Source organism: Papaver somniferum, chromosome 9 (assembly GCF_003573695.1).
Source record: "Papaver somniferum cultivar HN1 chromosome 9, ASM357369v1, whole genome shotgun sequence".
Lineage (NCBI taxonomy): Eukaryota > Viridiplantae > Streptophyta > Magnoliopsida > Ranunculales > Papaveraceae > Papaver > Papaver somniferum.
This window is the reverse complement of record NC_039366.1, coordinates 16,136,373-16,154,007: the sequence shown is the minus strand read 5'-3', so window position 1 is coordinate 16,154,007 and position 17,635 is coordinate 16,136,373. Positions and strand designations below refer to the sequence as shown.

Sequence of the window (17,635 nt, the reverse complement as noted above, 5' to 3'; positions counted from 1 at the left end):
ATGAACGCCTCATCAACCGTTAGGTTTGTCAATGCATTGCGAATTTAGACCCGTCGATTACTTCTCGACATAAGGAATTATTGAGATAACCGGATCCTGCGAACTTACACATATATTGGACTTATGGACTTTGAGTTAAGAGCCTTCACATGGAGATATATTTTTTGAATTTCTGAACAAAGAGTTGACAATTAATTTAAGGAAAATTCTAAACAAGTTCTGCTAACATTGAACCCATGCAACTTGGACAAGAAAATTCAACAACTTAAATAATTTTCCAACCAACTTGATAATTAATGAATACAAATTCAAACTTCACTTTTATATTGATTTGGTCAAAACCTTTACGAAGTGACGATTAATTAAGGCTACAAATACATCATGTGGATAGACGATCAAGTACTAGCTAGTCATTTCTTTCTAAGCAACAACTTGGTTAATATCATATTCTCAGCCACAACTTGGTCTATAGCATCATGAAGAGTACTGATGTGAATCTTGTTCATTTCTTATCAGTATTGTCTTTGTCATTTCTGTTGTTTACGACGGTATCGGCACTAACAAATTCAAATGATGGTATAACTTTCTAATCTTATGTGTTACTTTTTTTCTCCATTTTATCAGGTGAATGATTATTTGTTTTCATTCAAATGATTGATTATCAGCATTCCATTTTAATTCATTTTCATGTTTTAAATTGTTTGAATGATTATGTATCAGTGAAGGCGATACAGTTGTTGATAGATAATTATCATTCGCTTGGGTCTTTAGCAACGGATGATCAAGCTGATCCTTGTCTTCCTGAACCATATTCATGGGTTAACTGTAGCTCCGGTGATACCCCTCGAGTAACAGCATTGTATGAAAAAATCTTCACTTGTATCCCCTTTTCTGCCTTTCTTGTTTGTCTAGCTTCTTATAAACCTAGTAAAACATTTGTGTATTTTGATCTTTAATGTGAACTCCTTTACAGAAATCTGCACCACTCTGGAGCACTATATAATGGAGATCTCTACGATTTTAGTGCCTTAGATGCACTTGAAATCATGTGAGAAATTAAACTTTTTATATTGTTCAAAAAAAAAAAAAAACAATATAAAACTACCTTGCTAATCTAATTATCTTTCTTTGTAATGGTTGTTCATTTTTTTTACAGAGACTTAAGCGATAATATTTTGGGACAAGAGTTTCCTGATTTTCTTGCCGACTTCCCTAAACTTAAAGTGCTGTAAGTTTTGTGTTTCCTTTTTCTAGTGAATAATTTCTACTCTTCATGTCCGCTTTTTATAGGAGGAAATGGATTTTTCTCACTTGTTAAGAAAACATCTAGTTTTCATAAAGAAAAATCTTATGAAATGTATATATGTATTTATGAATCAATTGTTTTTATTTTTATTGCTTGTAGGAATTTGGCGAATAACTTTTTCACTGGAACAGTGCCTACTTCATTAAGGAAAAAATCGAAGGAAGGAACGCTAAATTTGACGTAAGTGAAATTCAGCATTGAAAAATATTCACATCGTTGATAGTTGATAGAGCGAATTAATCAAGTTATATTCTATTGAAATAATTCATTTTTTCTGATTTAGGTTGACGGGAGAGGGAATGAATGAGTTGTGTTTTTCTGATAAAGACGTATGCCCGACCACAAAAGGGACAAAAACTTCGCCAGGAATAGATGAAGAAACATCAACCAACAGTGGTAATAAGAAAACAACACCAATCGTGCTCGGAATTTTAATTCCAATTTTTATGTATTCCATTGGTCATGCTTGTTAATGGTGGGTTATGTTATCCTTTTCTTAACACATTTCATTAGCCATGCTTGTATTTCTGAGTCCTTAATAAGAATTCTATTAAAATGCCTTAATAGTTCGGATAAAGAAAAAAAACCCCTAGTAGTCAATAATATCTGAAAGTTTTCGTTTTTCAGGATCACTGGTATCATTATCATCATCCTATGACTTTATGACTTTAAAGAAATTGGTGCCGAAGAGTTTCAAATTCGGATCACTGGTATCATTATCATCACCCAATGATTGTATGAGTGTTATCAACAATATATGATTTTTCAGGATTTCTGGAAGAGGAAGGTTCCATGGAAAAGAAGGAAAGAGGGAAGGTGCATATTTTATACCCACAAAATGGAAAAAGTTGTGTGGTGTACCACCTTAAATAATATGTGGCGCATCCCAAATACATTAAAACCTCTCCTGAAGAATACTCTATATAGGAATAAACTCCATATAAGAATAAAAATTTGTGGTCCCGATTTGGACCAGTTGTATTTAAGAATAAACTCCATATTGGAATAAGTCATAAATTTTTCCGGTCTCGTCTTAAGGAACTTACCTCCATATAAGAATAATTGACATTATAAAATAAATATCATAGGATTTGTCATGCATCAAAGTTTAAGATGAAGAGCTTCTTGTAACCATTTTACAAAATCATTTGGCTTCAAAGTGGAATCTTTACTTTTCTGTGAACAATTTAGTACAAATATCTTTTACTCATATAATTTCATCTGTCAATTTTCGGTTATACCTTTCACTCATGTAATCTCATTGGTCAATTTCCGGTGTCAAAGTTGAATTCATATTTACCTAGATACATTTTTGTATTTCCAATGCATATATGCGTATTTCCTCAAGTGCATGTATGATTTTTTCTTTTTGGTCTATTGATGACATACCTCCATATAAGAATAACCCCTATATAAGAATATTTTTTTATGGTCCCAAAAATATTCTTATACAGAGGTTTTACTGCACATGATAAAGAATATTTACGTAAAGTTATCCTTCAAAAACTACTTACCATATAGTAACACTCAAACGCCAAAGAAAAATAAATAACAAGAATTCGATAACTTAAATAACAAAACACCCCAAAGGAAAGAAGAAAAACTATTATTATGACGCCAAAAAACCCCACACCATACTTGACATGGGTTTTCCAAATAGCTTCCATCTGCATTAAACTTAATCCAACCATATAACGCGGCGGTTGCCGCTTCACCTCAATGATCAACTTTAAGAGCATGTCTAGGCTTTACTTTCTAACCCAGAAAAAGTGTAATATGAAATGATAATGGATTACAGAATTATTTCTAAACCAGAAGCAGTGGAATATGAAAGGGAAAATTGGGAATATGTCCCAAAATCGACTGTCATCTTGGGAATATGTCCCAGGATTCCAGTTTATGGGAATATGCCCCAAACATACAGTTTCCGTCAAGGAACCATTAAATAGCCAATTTATCATAAATGTGTTTGAACTTTTTATCTAATTTCTTCGAGATTATTTTAGTCGGAATATGTTCCCGAACCTTGTAAAGGTTTTAGTATATAGTATTTGTGTTTTTAATTCACAAAAGTAATCCCAAATGTGTGCGAATTTTGACTACTTAGCGGTTTTGGATGAAATTTTGGACGGTTGGGGCATATTCCCAGCAACTAGAATCCTGGGACAGATTTCCAAGATGACAGTCAATTTTGGGACATATCCCCAATATTTCCAATATGAAATGATAATGGACTTGGAAATCAATAAAAAAAGTGTAACATGACGAGCATGTCTAAGCTTTACTTTCTAACACCGAAAAGGTGTAATATGAAGTTATAATGGATTTGGGAATTATTTCTAACTCAGAAGAAGTTTAATATGAAATGATAATGGATTTGGGAACCAATTAATAAAAAAGTGTAACAAGAAATCCAAAAGGGTTTGAACAGACCCGTAGTAAATTTAATATGAAATGATAATGAATTTGGGAGCCAACAAGAAAAAGAATCAAAATGGATTTGAACAGATCCCTGGTAAATGCTGGCTATGGGGTTCGGACCATGTGCACATGTGCAGAAGATCTGAAGTCTTCCCCTTTACCAATCGGGCAAACCAGCTGACACATTAGCTTTCCTTAAGCATGATGGATTTGGGAACCAATAAAAAAAAGTGTAACATGAAGAGCATGTCTAAGCTTTAGCTTCTAACCCAGAAAGGTGTAATATGAAATGATAATGGATTTGGGAACCAATGCAAAAGTGCTACAACTTACAACAAATGAAAATGGATTTGAGCAGATCCACACTAAATGCTGGCTATGGGGTTCGAACCCATGCGCACTTATGTGCAGAAGATCTTAAGTCTTCCCCCTTAACCACTCGGGCAAACCAGCTGATACACTAGCTTTCGTTAAGCATGATGATAGTCGGCAGAATCTACTTTATTACCAAGTTTAATATCTGTAATCAATTACTGGTTGTGATATACTGATATTGGTCTAAAATTATAACAACTCCTCGTCAAGTTGAACAAAAACAATGAAAACATGACAGTTCAGATCGAATATATATAACAACCCGTTCGGTTGTCAACGCTTTGTGGATTAAACAGGTCGATTACTGCTCCACATATGGAATTCAGAACACTCACATGGAGTTATACTTTTTGAAGTTCTAAACCGATGCAACTTGGACTCTTGAACATACTAATTTAAGTAAAACTCACCATCTTAAATAATTCTCCAATCAAGTTGATAATAATTAAAAAATAATTAAGTAGAAACTTCAACTTAAATTAATTTGGTCAAAATTACTTAACCAGATTATGAAGCTAAATTAAGGCTATAAATATGTCAAGCGAATAAATGATCAAGTGCTATTGTCATTTCTTTTTGACTTAACAAAAAAAAAAAGTTATTGTCATTTCTTTCTTTGTTCCTTACATATTCTCAGCTATAACTTGATTGGCAGCATCATGAAGAGTACGAATCTGAATCTTGTTCATTTCATATCAGTATTGTTTTTGTCATCTCTATTATTTTCGACGGTATCAGCATTAACAGACGAGACAAATTCAACAGTAACAGGCCACACAAATTCAAAAGATGGTATAGCTTTTCTAGTCTCATGTGTTATAACTCTCTTTTTCACCATTTTAGGTGAAGGAGACCACATTCTCTTTTAATTTGTTTCCTGTTTTAAATTGTTTGAATGATTATTTTTCAGTGAAGGGGATACAGGTTCTACTATAGATACTTATCCTATGCTTGAGTATTTAGCAACGGATGATGAAAATGAATCTGATGATCCATGTCTTCCCATTATAAAGTATTCATGGACTAACTGTACCTCCGATGACACTCCTCGAATAACAGCATTGTATGGCAAAATCTTCACTTATGCCCGTTTTTTGTCATTTCTTGTTTGTCTGGTGAATTCATATAAGCCCAGTCACCATAAATATTTTTGATCTTTCATGTGAACTCATTTACAGAAATCTTGGACTTTCTGGAGCAATGTCTAATGCAGATCTCCCAGATTTTAGTGTCATGGATGCACTTGAAATCATGTGAGAAATTAATATTTGTATATTTAATTAATCTCTTTTGAGATAGTTGTAGTTAATCTCTTTTTCGTTATGGTTAATAATTTTTTGTAGAGACTTGAGCGATAACTTTTTGAGCCATGAATTTCCAGATTTTCTTGCGGACTTCCCTAAACTAAAAGTGCTGTAAGTTTTACCATATGAATCAATTGTTTAACTGCAGAAAGTGCTGTATTTAAAGCATTTATGCATCAATTGTTTTTATTCCTTGTAGGAATTTGGCGAATAATTATCTCACTGGAACAGTGCCTACTTCGTTAAGGAAAAAATCGAAAGAAAAAACGTTAAATTTGACGTAAGTGAAAGTCGGCATCATCAAAATATATTCACGTCATTGATAATTGATTTTTCACGTTAATCTCTTGAAATCATTTCTGATAAAAAATAAATAAATTCGATTCAGGTTGACAGGAGAGCTAATGACTGAGTTGTGTTATTCTGATCAAGACGTATGCCCAACAGCACCTGGGACAAAAACTTCACCAGGAACGGATGAGAAAACAGAAACTTCATCAGAAACAGATGAGGAAACATCCACCACTGGTAAAAAGAGAACAACACCAATCGTGCTCGGAATTTTAATTCCAATTTTTCTTATTTTCTGGGCTGTTGTTGGATTTCTTGCTATCAAACATCAAAAGAGAAAGGCTGCTGCAATCGCAGGTTAAAATATTCACAACTTTTATCTATGCAAATTATCACTCCAATTGTCTTTTTTCTAATCCTAGATGGTGGCTCAATTTCGGTCTAATATGCATGATTTGTGTTTATAGGGCAAATGAATGGGTGTTAGAATACGGGCATCCAACTCAAAACCAATTGGCAATGTGTGGAGAGGTCCTAAGAGATTATAAACCGCAGGATCTTAATTGCCCATACAATGTGGGACTAATAATCTCAACACGCCCCCTCACGTGTGGTCTCGTTGGATCTAACACGTGGACAATAAATCGGGTGACGCGGAGTAAAGGTGCGGTCAACTGACACGACACAAATAGCCTGCTCGGTCTCGTTGGATCTAACACGTGGATAATAAATCGGGTGACGCGGAGTAAAGGTGCGGTCAACTGACACGACACAAATAGCCTGCTCTGATACCATGTTAGAATACGGGCATCCAACTCAAAACCAATTGGCAATGTGTGGAGAGGTCTTAAGAGATTATAAACCGCAAGATCTTAATTGCCCATACAATGTGGGACTAATAATCTCAACAATGGGAACTCAGGGCCTGCAATACCCATGTATGGAAATACGATGACTCCTAGTCCACTGCTACCTGGAGTGAACTATAAAGACTTCGGAATTGGCGCGAAAAATGTTATACCCGATGATCAGGGAGTAAAACATGACCAACAAATGCACCGGACTGTTTAAGCTAATTGAATATTTGAATGAAGAAAGCTTAAATTAGTGCCAACTTGTTTTGATAATATTTCGTCATTGTTGAATATTCAGTTCTTAAGTACTGGTAAAATTTATTTTCTATCATAAGCCAAATGTTCTCGGTGTCACCCGGAATTTTTCAACTTGACCATAATCTATCTCGTCAGTCAAAATTTGTATCTTGTTCCTAACAACAGTGCCAATGTAACAGATCAGATCGAATATGAACAATCATCCATTCCGTTGTTAATGCGTTGTTGATTTAAACTGGTCAATTATTGCTCGACATAAGGAATTGAGAACAGAAATATTATATATGTACAATTTTAACCAACCCAACTCTGGAATTCATCAATAAATGTTTAAAAACTGAAACAACCAGATCATGCAAACGTATGCCGGTATTTGACTTAAATTTTTTGAGCCAAGAGATAACCTTCGGGTACATGTGAAGGTCTAAAACCATGCCAACTAGAACATATATACTCATTTAAGGACAGGGACATTCACCGGCCATTTTAAATAATTCTCCAGTTAAGACTAATTCAAAGCTAATCTTAAATTTAGTCGGGCCAAAAATTTAAGCAAAATGAAGCTTAATTAAGGCTATAAATATATCACTTAATACTGCTCAAGCAGTAGCTAGTCATATCTTTCTTTGTTCATATATCATATTCTCAGTATCCTATTGATCAAGTTGCCTCTTCTCCTGCAGAGACTCTTGTGTACTGAGAAGTTTTATTTTAGTAGTCTTAACATTGTTATTTCGCTTTTCACTTGGGTTTTTTGCTCTCTTTCGGTTGTAACCGCCTTCGCACGGCTTGTGTGCCTTTTTATTTAGTTACCTTTTCCGATCAAACAAAATCATGAAGAGTGCTAATGTGAATCTTGTTCGTTTGTTATCAGTATTGTCTTTCTCATCTCTATTGTTTTTGACAGTATCTGCACAGATAGATAAAAGAAATCCTACACGAACACGCAAAACGAATTCAACTGATGGTATTTTCTAGTCTCTTAAGCGTGTTACTGTTGTTATCTATTTCAAGTGAACGAGTACATCTCTTAATTTGATTCCTGTTCTAAAATTGTTTGAATGATGATAATCTACCAGCAATGGCGATACAGTTGTTAGTAGATGCTTTTACTTTCTTTCTTCGGGCATCAGTCGGTGATCCATGTCTTCCTGTGCCGTATTCATGGGTTAAGTGTAGCTCCGATGATACCCCTCGAATAACAGAAATGTATGGCAAAATCATCACTTAGCTAGACACTTACCCTCTCTGTCGGATATAGTCTTTCTTCTATATTGACCTAGTCAACGTGGAAATGATCTTAAATTTGAACTATTTTACAGAAATCTAGCTAGTAAGTCGTCTGGATCAGTTCTGCCTGACTTTAGTGCCATGGATGCACTTGAAAAAATGTGAGGAATTAATTTTACTGTATTTTCTGCAGTAAAAAACACAAACGAGAAATTAATCTTTTTGATTGACTTTTTTTTGTTCTTCTGATGACTGATAAATTTTGGCAGAGACTTGAGCAACAGTATGCTCTACGGGATGGAATTTCCTGATTTTCTTGCCAACTTTCCCAAACTGAAAGTATTGTAAGTTTTTCTTTTGTTTGTTCGTTATTGAGTTAGAGTTAGGGTCGCATATTGACTAGTCTAAAAGGCCAAATAATTATTATTGTCCGTTGATTTTGCTCTTTGGCAAACAGGTAATGATACTCATTAATGTAATGGCAGACGTGTAATTTAAGCGCTAACGGCTTGACTTCTTTTATCGGTGGACTCACGGTCCAACCATCAAAACTCAGTAACGGACTATTGAGCAGCTACCCAAATTATGAAACACGGAGTAACTGATTTTCGGTTTACCTTGTAGGAATTTGGAACGTGTTCCTTGGAGTGGGACAATACCTACTTCATTAAAGAAAAGGTCGGACAATAAAACGCTAAAATTGACGTAAGTGAATTTCCAAATGGAGGAGTCTCTAAAGTTTAGAATTTTAGTGTTGACATGCCCAAAAAAAAACCGAAAACAGATCATTTTTCTGAGTAATATTTGTTCGAAGACGAATATTGAAATGTTCAATTAGACATAACTATAGAAAACTTTGATTGATTTTTTGGATGAGAGATCTAACTCTTCCAGTTTTCTAGTGAAAGTTTCTAAGCTTATGTATATTATTTGACCTATAATATTCAGAGACTCATACTCCATGTAAAGTCATTGAATTTGATTTGAGTTTTTTTTTTTTTAGGCTATCACCAAAGTTGACAAAAATGTGTTATTCTGACGAAGACGTATGCCCGCCGGGAACGGAGATTGAGACAGGAATAGGAACAGATGGGGAAACGTTTACCACTAGTTTTGATGGGACGCCATCGAGAAAGAGTCGTAAAAAGAAATCGGTGCCAATTTTGGTCGGAATTATAATTTTCGTGATTTTCTGGGGTGTCGTTGGATTTGCCATTGCCAACCGTCGGAAGAGAAAGGCTTCTGCAGCAGCAGGTTTATAAACACTCACAACTTTGATCTTATGTAATGTTAGTCTAACATTGTTAACCCAAGTTGTTGTTCAATTTAGGTCTAATATGCTTGATTTATGTGTGCAGGGCAAATGAATGAGACCCCAGGGCTGGGAGTGCCCACGAACACAAATACGTCGAGTCCCAGTCCATTACTGCCTGGAGTGAACTACCAAGACCCTCGGGTTGCGACGCAATGCATTATGCCTGGAGATCATCTGGGAGTAACGGTTGACCAGAAAATGCGCCTGGAGGTTCCAGCTTAAATTGAAGTCAATTATTCTGAATCTTTTATAATCTTTGAATATTTTTAAGGATCGAATTGAGTGCTTATATATTTGTGAAGCTTATTGATGAGAAAGTATGGCGTAATAGTTAGTAACGTCTGAGTGTTTGGTTGTGCATTTGCTGAAATTAATGTACTATTTTACCATGGAGACAAAAGGATGGTAAAACTTTCACTCAAATAGATAACACTCTTTCCGTGTCTGAAAAAGAAAAATAGCTATCACATTTTCAATTGGCCTATTTTTAAATTAAAATGAAAAAATGATTAGGGTTGCACAAAAACAATCCATTAAATCGAATCCTTCCGCACCCGATACAACTATTAGTTTTTTAGCTCAACCCGCCTGTAGTTGGTTGGTATATGGTCATGAATCCTAAAACCTGATATAGATGGATTGGTTTATGATTTGATGGTAAAACTGGCCGAATCCGTCCGTAAAAACCGATAGTGTTGATTGTTTAACTAGTTTTTATTGGAACCACTGTTGTTAGTATTGAACCTTAATAACTTATGGTTGTGGTTTAGCTTGTTCAGACTTTAAAACATGTATATGGATGTATGAATGATCATTGAATATATATGTCAAGTACAAATCTAGACATGTTAGAGGTGAAAAACTAGCAGGAAATGCTGAAATATAGACATTATACGTGAACAATATTAACGTTTAAACCCAAAATCAACCAACCGGTAATGAGCGAGTTTAAACCCGAACCGAAAATAAATCGAGCGATTTTGGTTTTAAATTATAAAACAAGATATTAGTAGGTTGGTACGTGGTTTAAGGTGAAACTCGTACTGACCGACCCACATGCTACTCTAAAGTACTAACACTATTTTTTCAGTAGCAGTGGTAGTACAAAACTGAGTGGCAATAGAAATTACTAAAGAACCCGACTTAGAGCAACCATAATCATGGAAGGGAATAAATACTAAAAGCCAGACTAAAATCTAAAAAAAATGGCTTTTTTGGAGGTGAAGCGCAGTGGTAAAAGACTACAATTTAGTCCGACGGTGTATAAAGAACGTCTGACACTGGACGGAGTTATTTTGCAAGCATGAAAGTTAGGCGTAGTTATTGTGCACGCTTGTTTGAGGCATACTTAATATTCACGCCCGGTGTGGGGTGAGCATAATACTGACCCCAGACATGGGGAGTTTGTGAAATCAAAGTCCAAGTGTTAGACGGATGTATTAAGGGCGTCTTCTCAAACGTTGATTACATCTACGCATGTTGTTGGGAGAACATCTCAAGGTTCGTTACTTAATCTTTTTTGGACTCTCTTCTTCTCTTTTATTGGAAAACTTCTCCTCTATAGGAAAAAATTAAACCAGATAAAGCCCTAGTAAGTTTCTCTTGATCGCGATCTTAAAAGGTACTCGTAAAACACCTATCAGCAGTGGAAGTGGTGGAGGGGCCTCAGCATCTGTGTTATCAATGAGAGTATAAAATGTCTTAGCTAAATGACATCGTTCTTTCCCTTTTGAGTAAGAACATCGCTCATGTAATACAACTTAATTTCCTTTAATCTTTTTAGCTTTTCATGTCTGTAGCTTTTCACTTGGACGATGATATTACCTACACCTAACACCAGACGGAAGGTATAACAACGCCCCATTCATGCAAGAGAAATATCAACGCATGATATCAGGCGCACATATAGTAACCGTTTAATCTGGCGGACGTTATATCAACGCCCCACTCAGATGCTCTTTGTATTGATGCTTCTCAGTCAAACGCTCACTATATTCACGTCTGATCCTATACGCTCGTTATGTTCCCGCCCAACTTAAAACGCTCACTATACCTACGCCCCATCAAATTGAATTATAGTCTCGGTCAGATACTAAATTTAGTTTCAAACCCTACAAAATCATACCAAATTTAGCTTTAGTCAGTCCCACTACGCTTCACTTTCAGACCAAATTTGGGGACTATACCCAAATTTGGTCCCAAATTCAGCCGCAGTGGTACTGACTAAAACCATATTTAGTCCAGTTAATTAGGGTTTGCGACCAAATGTGGTCGCCAACCGAGACTAAAATGATTATAGTGGGACGGAAGTATAGTGGGCGTATGATTTCAGACGGAAGTATAGTGGACGCTCCACATCGGGCGTACTTATAAATAACGTATGATAATGGGGCGGATGTATATAGAGCGTTTGAGTTAGGCGTTATTATAAACACCGCCGGGCCATACGTAGATAAAACCTACGCCCCATAGCAGACGCATTTATTAAAAACGCCTGGTTTGGACGCAGTTACTAAAAGCGCCTGCTCCGGGCGCATGTATTATGACCGTATGCGGGAGACGGACGTATTATTAACGTTTGTGTGAGACGCATGTTTTATGGGCGTATGAGTGAGACGCATGTTTTATGGGCGTATGAGTGAGGCGCATATATTACGACCGTATGGAGTGGGCGCATGTTTTAGAAGCGTCTGGGATGGGCGCATATATTAGGACCGTCTGGAGTGGGCGCATGTTTTACGAGCGTCTGGGACGGACGCTCGTATTATGAGCGTTTGTTCGTAGCGCATGTATTACGAGCGTCCGTTACCAGGCGCATGTATTACGTGCGCCAACGGTTATATTTTGGAATTCTGATTTTGGTTTTCTGATTTTCCGACCGTTTGATAGATTGCAACGGCTCTTTCGTATATCTATATATAGCATTTGACAAACTTATTTCTGCATAATCTTATCATTTATAATTTCTATTTCAAGAAATATAGAAATATGGCACCACGAGGTCCCAATTTTACAACAGAAGAAGATACAATGATATGTAGAATCCATTTAGCCATATCTCAAGATTCTGCTACCGGAACCGATCAACCAGAAAGAGTATTATGGAGTCGGATCAAAGATAAGTTGGAAGAAGCCCTGCCTTGTAAACCAAAACGTACTTGGACTTCTATCCAGAATCGATTTCAGGGAATCAGTAGACAGGTTTCACTTTATTCTGCAAAAGTGTTGGAAGTTGATGGTGAATATCATAGCGGATGGAATGAAGTCTCGAGGGTAAGTAATCGTCAATTTTTGCACCCTTAATAATTATATACATGTAATTGGAACTGATGAGTATTGAAAATAATAACAGGTTGAAGAGATAAGAAAGTGATTCAAAGAAAGTAATGGTAACAAAAAATTTAAGCACGAAGAGTGCTACGAAATTCTAAAAGATAGTATCAAATATTCAGGACGGTCGACGTTTGTGTTTGATTCAGGCCAAGAAATGGAAGATTCTCAGAGTGGTGAGGAAAACGCTGATATTGAGGAAACAATTCCAGGCGAGTCCAGTGATGATCTAGATATTGGAGATATAGAGAACACACGTAAGCGTCAGTTGGGGAAGAAAGCATCGAAACAACTAAAGAAAACAGGGAGAGCAAAATCCAATGCCCAGGAGGAAATGCTAGAGGATATAATTAAGGAGCAGCAAAGTTTCAATGAACATTACAAAGCACAATCACTAATGAAGATGGGACAGAGACAAGCTGAGTTTGAAGCAATACAAGCTAAGTCTGCGGCAAAGTTTGCGGCGAAACAAGCTAGGCAAGAAAAACTCGATTTAAAGAAAGAAGCGGACGATGACTTGGCCATAATGTTGAAGGATGTCTCTACATTGGACACTGTAACAAGAGAGTACTTCGAACTTCGAAAGATGGAAATACTACAACGCAAAAGAAACCAATCTTAAAGCATGACCGAATTAGTTGAACCTTAATATTTATCATTAATAAAAAAAATTAGTGAGTTTTAGTCAATTTTAGTGAATTTTAATTTTTATATGATAAATAGTACATTAGTAAGCAACGTTACAACATATTTTCCGATGAAGAAATACGATACAACATATTTCCATCCCAACTTAATAATTATCTCCAAAATTTGACCATATGTGTTCGATTAAATCTTGACGCAAGCGAAAATGTGTTTCTTTATTGTGTATAGCATGACGCCGATGTGCAGCTCTCATTCTGGAAAGTTCCTCAGTACCTACCCTCGATATATTCACCGGTGCCGACCTGCTACGTGAGTCATATTCATGTGGCCAATCACCGGGAAGACGCTCATCCTCCACTATCATATTATGTAAAATAATAACCGTTTTCATTATATAGGCAAGCACATCCGGGTTCCACATTCGTGCAGGTTGTTTGACAATGGCAAATTGTTGTTGCAGTACACCAAATCCACGCTCTACATCTTTCCGTGCTCCCTCTTGCATCGATGAAAATTTATATTTTTTCGGGGAATCTGGTTGTTTAATGGCCATCACAATAGTAGCAATCTGTGGATAAATGCCATCACCGAGATAATATCCCATATCATATGCATGCCCGTTTACTTCAAAGTTCACCGGTGGTGTTTTCCCGTTGATAAGTTTTCGAAAAATATAAGAACGATTCATTACATTAATATCATTGCAGGAGCCGGGCATACCAAAAAACGCATGCCAAAACCAGAGATCATGTGACACCACTGCCTCTAGCACAATACTTTCACTCCCTTTATACGCGGTGTATACTCCTGATTCTGCTGACGGACATCTATCCCATTTCCAATGCATACAATCCACGCTCCCCAGCATCCCAGGAAATCCCCTGTCTTTGTTTTCTTTCAGCAACAGTTCAACATCACCCGCAGTTGGTGAGCGTAAATATTCTTTCCCATATAATACCACAATCGTCTTGCAAAACCGACGGGTTGCTTCTAAAACGGTGGTTTCTCCAATGCGTAAATACTCATCTATTGCATCTGCTGCACATCCATAAGCTAACATTCGGATTGCTGCAGTTACTTTCTGATGAGGGGATAATCCAAGAATGCCACAAGCATCTCTTTTTTGAGCAAAATAAGGATTTCTAGACACTACATCTGCCAATATTCGGTTGAACAATTCTCGCCGCATTCTGAATCTCCTACGAAATATGTTAGCTGGGTAGGTGGGGTTGTCAGAAAAGTAGTCATTCCAGAGAAGTATATCTCCGGCTTCACGATTTCTTGGTATTTTTATACGAGTATGAGACCATGTCATACTTGTAATGGCAGTTCCCAAACTAACTGCTAGATTATTTCGGCTCAATGCAACCGCATCTTCATCTGATGAGTAAAAGCTGTTATCAGAGATCGCAGAAGAAGAAGTAGAAGAAAATTCGGAGTCCGAAGAAGAAGAAGATTCAGCGTTATTGTCACAGTATTCCATTGGAATGTATAGTTTGAGAAGTGATTGGGAGAGTTCGAAGAAGAAGAATATTTGCAGTGTTGGTTTGTATTCACCGAGATATGTAGTATTGGTTTTATAGACACATGATAGACACTTATGGCATTGCAGATTAAAAATGCGAGTGAAAAGAATTGACACTGCAAAGACTAAGACTATAGCTAAAAAGAAGCGACACTGACCGATTGAAAATGAAGGCTTAAAAAGAAATAACACTAATTAAACTACAAGTACCGAAACGGAGGCTGAAAAGAAATCAACATGTCAGAATGAAAATGGAGTCTGAAAATGGAGGCTAAAAAGTAACCCTATATAGAGATAACATACGCACTTTGTAGGAGTATCCAAAGTGGAGGCTAAAAAGTACATATCCAAAGTGGAGGCTAAAAAGTTACTTATTCATCAGTAGGAGTATGCGATGGTGTTTGCCGTGGTGGGATAAACGTCATTCTCGGATGGGGGTTAACAGACGACATTGTTGATGCTTGACTCACTGGAGCCCACACCGCTGGTGGGATAGTTTCAGAAAAACTGCCGAATCCAATAGGGGGACGCGGCGTTTGTTGCATACGGAATTGCATCTGATCCTCCAGGTAATTGTTACGAGCTGCAAGGCCTCGTATTACTTCATCTTTTGCCTTTAAACGTATCATCCTGTCTTCCGTTTCATATAATACAAACTCGCGAAACGCACGATTAAAATCGGCATGTTCTTGAACTAGATTATAAGCTTCAGGCTGTCGTTTAAAAAAAATAATTAAGAAATGAGATTACCATATATTTTAATATAATGACGGGATGTACTTACGTATGATAATTGTTGTGGTGGTGGAATAGGTACATGCTGAGCAGGTCGTTGAATAAGGTGTTTAACACGGTCACCATCAACCCCGTGTAATTCAACTACCCAATCGACTTTGGTCACGAATTGATGGAAGTTAGTTACATGTCGCCAATATCGCAGATACATATTATATGAAACAGCTTTCACAAACATATTTGCATCTACCCATCCAGCTTCTTTCACAAGTTTTGCTTTCTCATGACTGACCTCGCCAATTTTAAATGGTGGATTTCTAGGAATTCCAAAAGTAGGATGATTTTGCCTCCAAGATCGTTCTCCTAGGTACCACATATTCTGTCAAATTACCAGTAATCAGAGAAAATAAGTTCTTCAACTGAGGATAAAATGATAACTTTGAAGTAATAATGTTCATATAAAAACAAAGTACTAACTGACCTTGCCAATCCAAGTAAATATAACCCTTTTGTTTGAAAGCTCCACATCCCTGCGACCAACATCAGAGTCAAGAACACCAATGGCGGATTCCCACGGTCTCCATGTCACGATGTCTGCAGTCAACTGATTAAGCGCATTCCTACAGTGAACAATATCGATAGTCTTTTTCTTCGCTTTCCACCGGGAAGTTCTTGGCCATTTTTCTTCACTAGTTGGGTCGCACGGTCTACATATGCCCAGATATTCATATCCCCAAAACTACTCCATCATAACCAACCAAATAAATCAACTGCCAAAAAATATACATTTAAATGAAATAAAAATAAATAATAATTTACCTCTAATATTTGGAACGGCCCAGATAATGACTTCTGTCCCCTACCAGATGCGTTGAGTGCCACATACAATTTTGCAAAAGCAGGACCACCCCAGTCATACATATCAACTGCATTTAGATCCTCAAAAGCAGCTAACCAAGCCGCATCAATGTAGTTCTTTGCATTGGAAAAGAAAAAATTTCCCAAACCATACATAAAAAAGGCCCTCGCCACTTTTTCTGCTAGTTTGTCATCCAAATTAGCTGCAACTGGTGTGACCGGAAATGGTCCTAAAAATTCTACTGCAAGTGCACAGTGTCGGCAAGCAACACAAGGCAAGCACAGGTCAGTTCCACAGGGACAAGGGGGAGCAAATTTGATCTTTCTTATTGTGAGATTTAGACAGAACCAATCATCAGCATTAATCAGCACTAATCATTGGCAATTATCACTTCCCAATCATTACACAGAAGCATCATTCATTCTTCACTAACAACTATTACAGGACAGGCATTAACTTCACAACCATAATCAGGCTAACATTTATTTCACACAGGATTCTTAACTACTCAATCATTACAGTTGCTAATCATTATTCAAAGTTCTCATTTATTTCAAACAGAAAATCACAGAACAGCAATAAATTTCCACTCACAGTTATTAATAATCACACTGAACTCAAAACAATCAAAGCATTGACTTCAGGTGAGCATTGGATTTCTACCAACATCAACATCAACACAGCATTTATTCCAGAAGCTTTAATTACAACTACCAATCATTAACATTAACTGACTCCTAACCATTAATCATTAACCACTAACTAAACATTAATACTAGCACTGATTTTTGAAGAACTAATCATAACTCATTAAAACTACTCATTATCATTAACTGAACAACAGAATTTGAGGCAATCATTACACTAATTCAATCATTGAGATTGAAGCAAAGTTATGCAGAGACTGAAGTGATCAAGCAATTGAGCAGGATGAAAATTTCTAAACAGTAAACAGTAACAATGATAGGGGGAATCAGATGAATGGAAACTGGGGTTGAGAATTCACCTCTCAGCCCATACTAACATGTGAATCAATGCACTACTTCAACTTCTTTAGATGGATAAATTACCTCCAATCACCCAACCAAGGCAAGTATGAGTTGTCTGTTTAAAGCACAACTCATCAAACACAATAACAAGCAATGTAGAGTTATTGAACAAACATAGAGAAACTCTAACTACCT

At 36.6% G+C, this 17,635-nt stretch overlaps 5 protein-coding genes and 1 non-coding gene across 9 annotated transcripts; 3 read left to right on the top strand and 3 right to left on the bottom strand.

Moving 5' to 3' along the window:
* Positions 1 to 418: 418 nt before the first annotated feature.
* On the top strand, positions 419 to 2,491 carry LOC113308009 (LRR receptor-like serine/threonine-protein kinase IOS1). 3 transcript variants are annotated; one of them, XM_026556479.1, is made up of 7 exons: positions 419 to 576; positions 721 to 859; positions 974 to 1,048; positions 1,157 to 1,228; positions 1,406 to 1,486; positions 1,590 to 1,702; positions 1,934 to 2,491. In XM_026556479.1, the coding sequence occupies exons 1-7, from the start codon at positions 477 to 479 to the stop codon at positions 2,065 to 2,067; spliced, it is 714 nt and encodes a 237-aa protein (XP_026412264.1). In that variant the 5' UTR covers positions 419 to 476; the 3' UTR covers positions 2,068 to 2,491. The 3 variants fall into 3 exon arrangements, with proteins under 3 accessions (XP_026412264.1, XP_026412265.1, XP_026412266.1); XM_026556480.1 differs by having other exon boundaries at positions 1,590 to 1,781; positions 1,934 to 2,076; XM_026556481.1 differs by having other exon boundaries at positions 438 to 576; positions 726 to 859.
* A 1,606-nt stretch (positions 2,492 to 4,097) lies between these two features.
* On the bottom strand, positions 4,098 to 4,180 carry TRNAL-UAA. Its single transcript has one exon. It is a non-coding gene; the product is annotated as a tRNA-Leu (tRNA).
* A 554-nt stretch (positions 4,181 to 4,734) lies between these two features.
* On the top strand, positions 4,735 to 6,217 carry LOC113309684 (LRR receptor-like serine/threonine-protein kinase IOS1). Its single transcript, XM_026558165.1, has 7 exons — positions 4,735 to 4,894; positions 5,013 to 5,165; positions 5,281 to 5,355; positions 5,446 to 5,517; positions 5,606 to 5,686; positions 5,795 to 6,054; positions 6,165 to 6,217. The coding sequence occupies exons 2-7, from the start codon at positions 5,050 to 5,052 to the stop codon at positions 6,182 to 6,184; spliced, it is 624 nt and encodes a 207-aa protein (XP_026413950.1). The 5' UTR covers positions 4,735 to 4,894; positions 5,013 to 5,049; the 3' UTR covers positions 6,185 to 6,217.
* Positions 6,218 to 7,403: 1,186 nt separating this feature from the next.
* On the top strand, positions 7,404 to 9,806 carry LOC113308082 (LRR receptor-like serine/threonine-protein kinase IOS1). 2 transcript variants are annotated; one of them, XM_026556553.1, is made up of 7 exons: positions 7,404 to 7,776; positions 7,889 to 8,018; positions 8,132 to 8,200; positions 8,309 to 8,383; positions 8,664 to 8,717; positions 9,043 to 9,293; positions 9,398 to 9,806. In XM_026556553.1, exons 1-7 carry the CDS (start codon positions 7,644 to 7,646, stop codon positions 9,574 to 9,576), a joined length of 891 nt encoding a protein of 296 aa, XP_026412338.1. In that variant the 5' UTR covers positions 7,404 to 7,643; the 3' UTR covers positions 9,577 to 9,806. The 2 variants fall into 2 exon arrangements, with proteins under 2 accessions (XP_026412338.1, XP_026412337.1); XM_026556552.1 differs by having other exon boundaries at positions 7,408 to 7,776; positions 8,664 to 8,744.
* A 3,671-nt stretch (positions 9,807 to 13,477) lies between these two features.
* Positions 13,478 to 14,647, bottom strand: LOC113311460. The gene is made up of 2 exons (XM_026560296.1): positions 14,251 to 14,647; positions 13,478 to 14,145 (listed from the first exon to the last, which is right to left on the bottom strand). Exons 1-2 carry the CDS (start codon positions 14,645 to 14,647, stop codon positions 13,478 to 13,480), a joined length of 1,065 nt encoding a protein of 354 aa, XP_026416081.1.
* Positions 14,648 to 15,090: 443 nt separating this feature from the next.
* LOC113308774 lies at positions 15,091 to 16,113 on the bottom strand. Its single transcript, XM_026557236.1, has 3 exons — positions 16,074 to 16,113; positions 15,642 to 15,971; positions 15,091 to 15,570 (listed from the first exon to the last, which is right to left on the bottom strand). The coding sequence occupies exons 2-3, from the start codon at positions 15,966 to 15,968 to the stop codon at positions 15,229 to 15,231; spliced, it is 669 nt and encodes a 222-aa protein (XP_026413021.1). The 5' UTR covers positions 15,969 to 15,971; positions 16,074 to 16,113; the 3' UTR covers positions 15,091 to 15,228.
* Between the last annotated feature and the right edge of the window lie 1,522 nt (positions 16,114 to 17,635).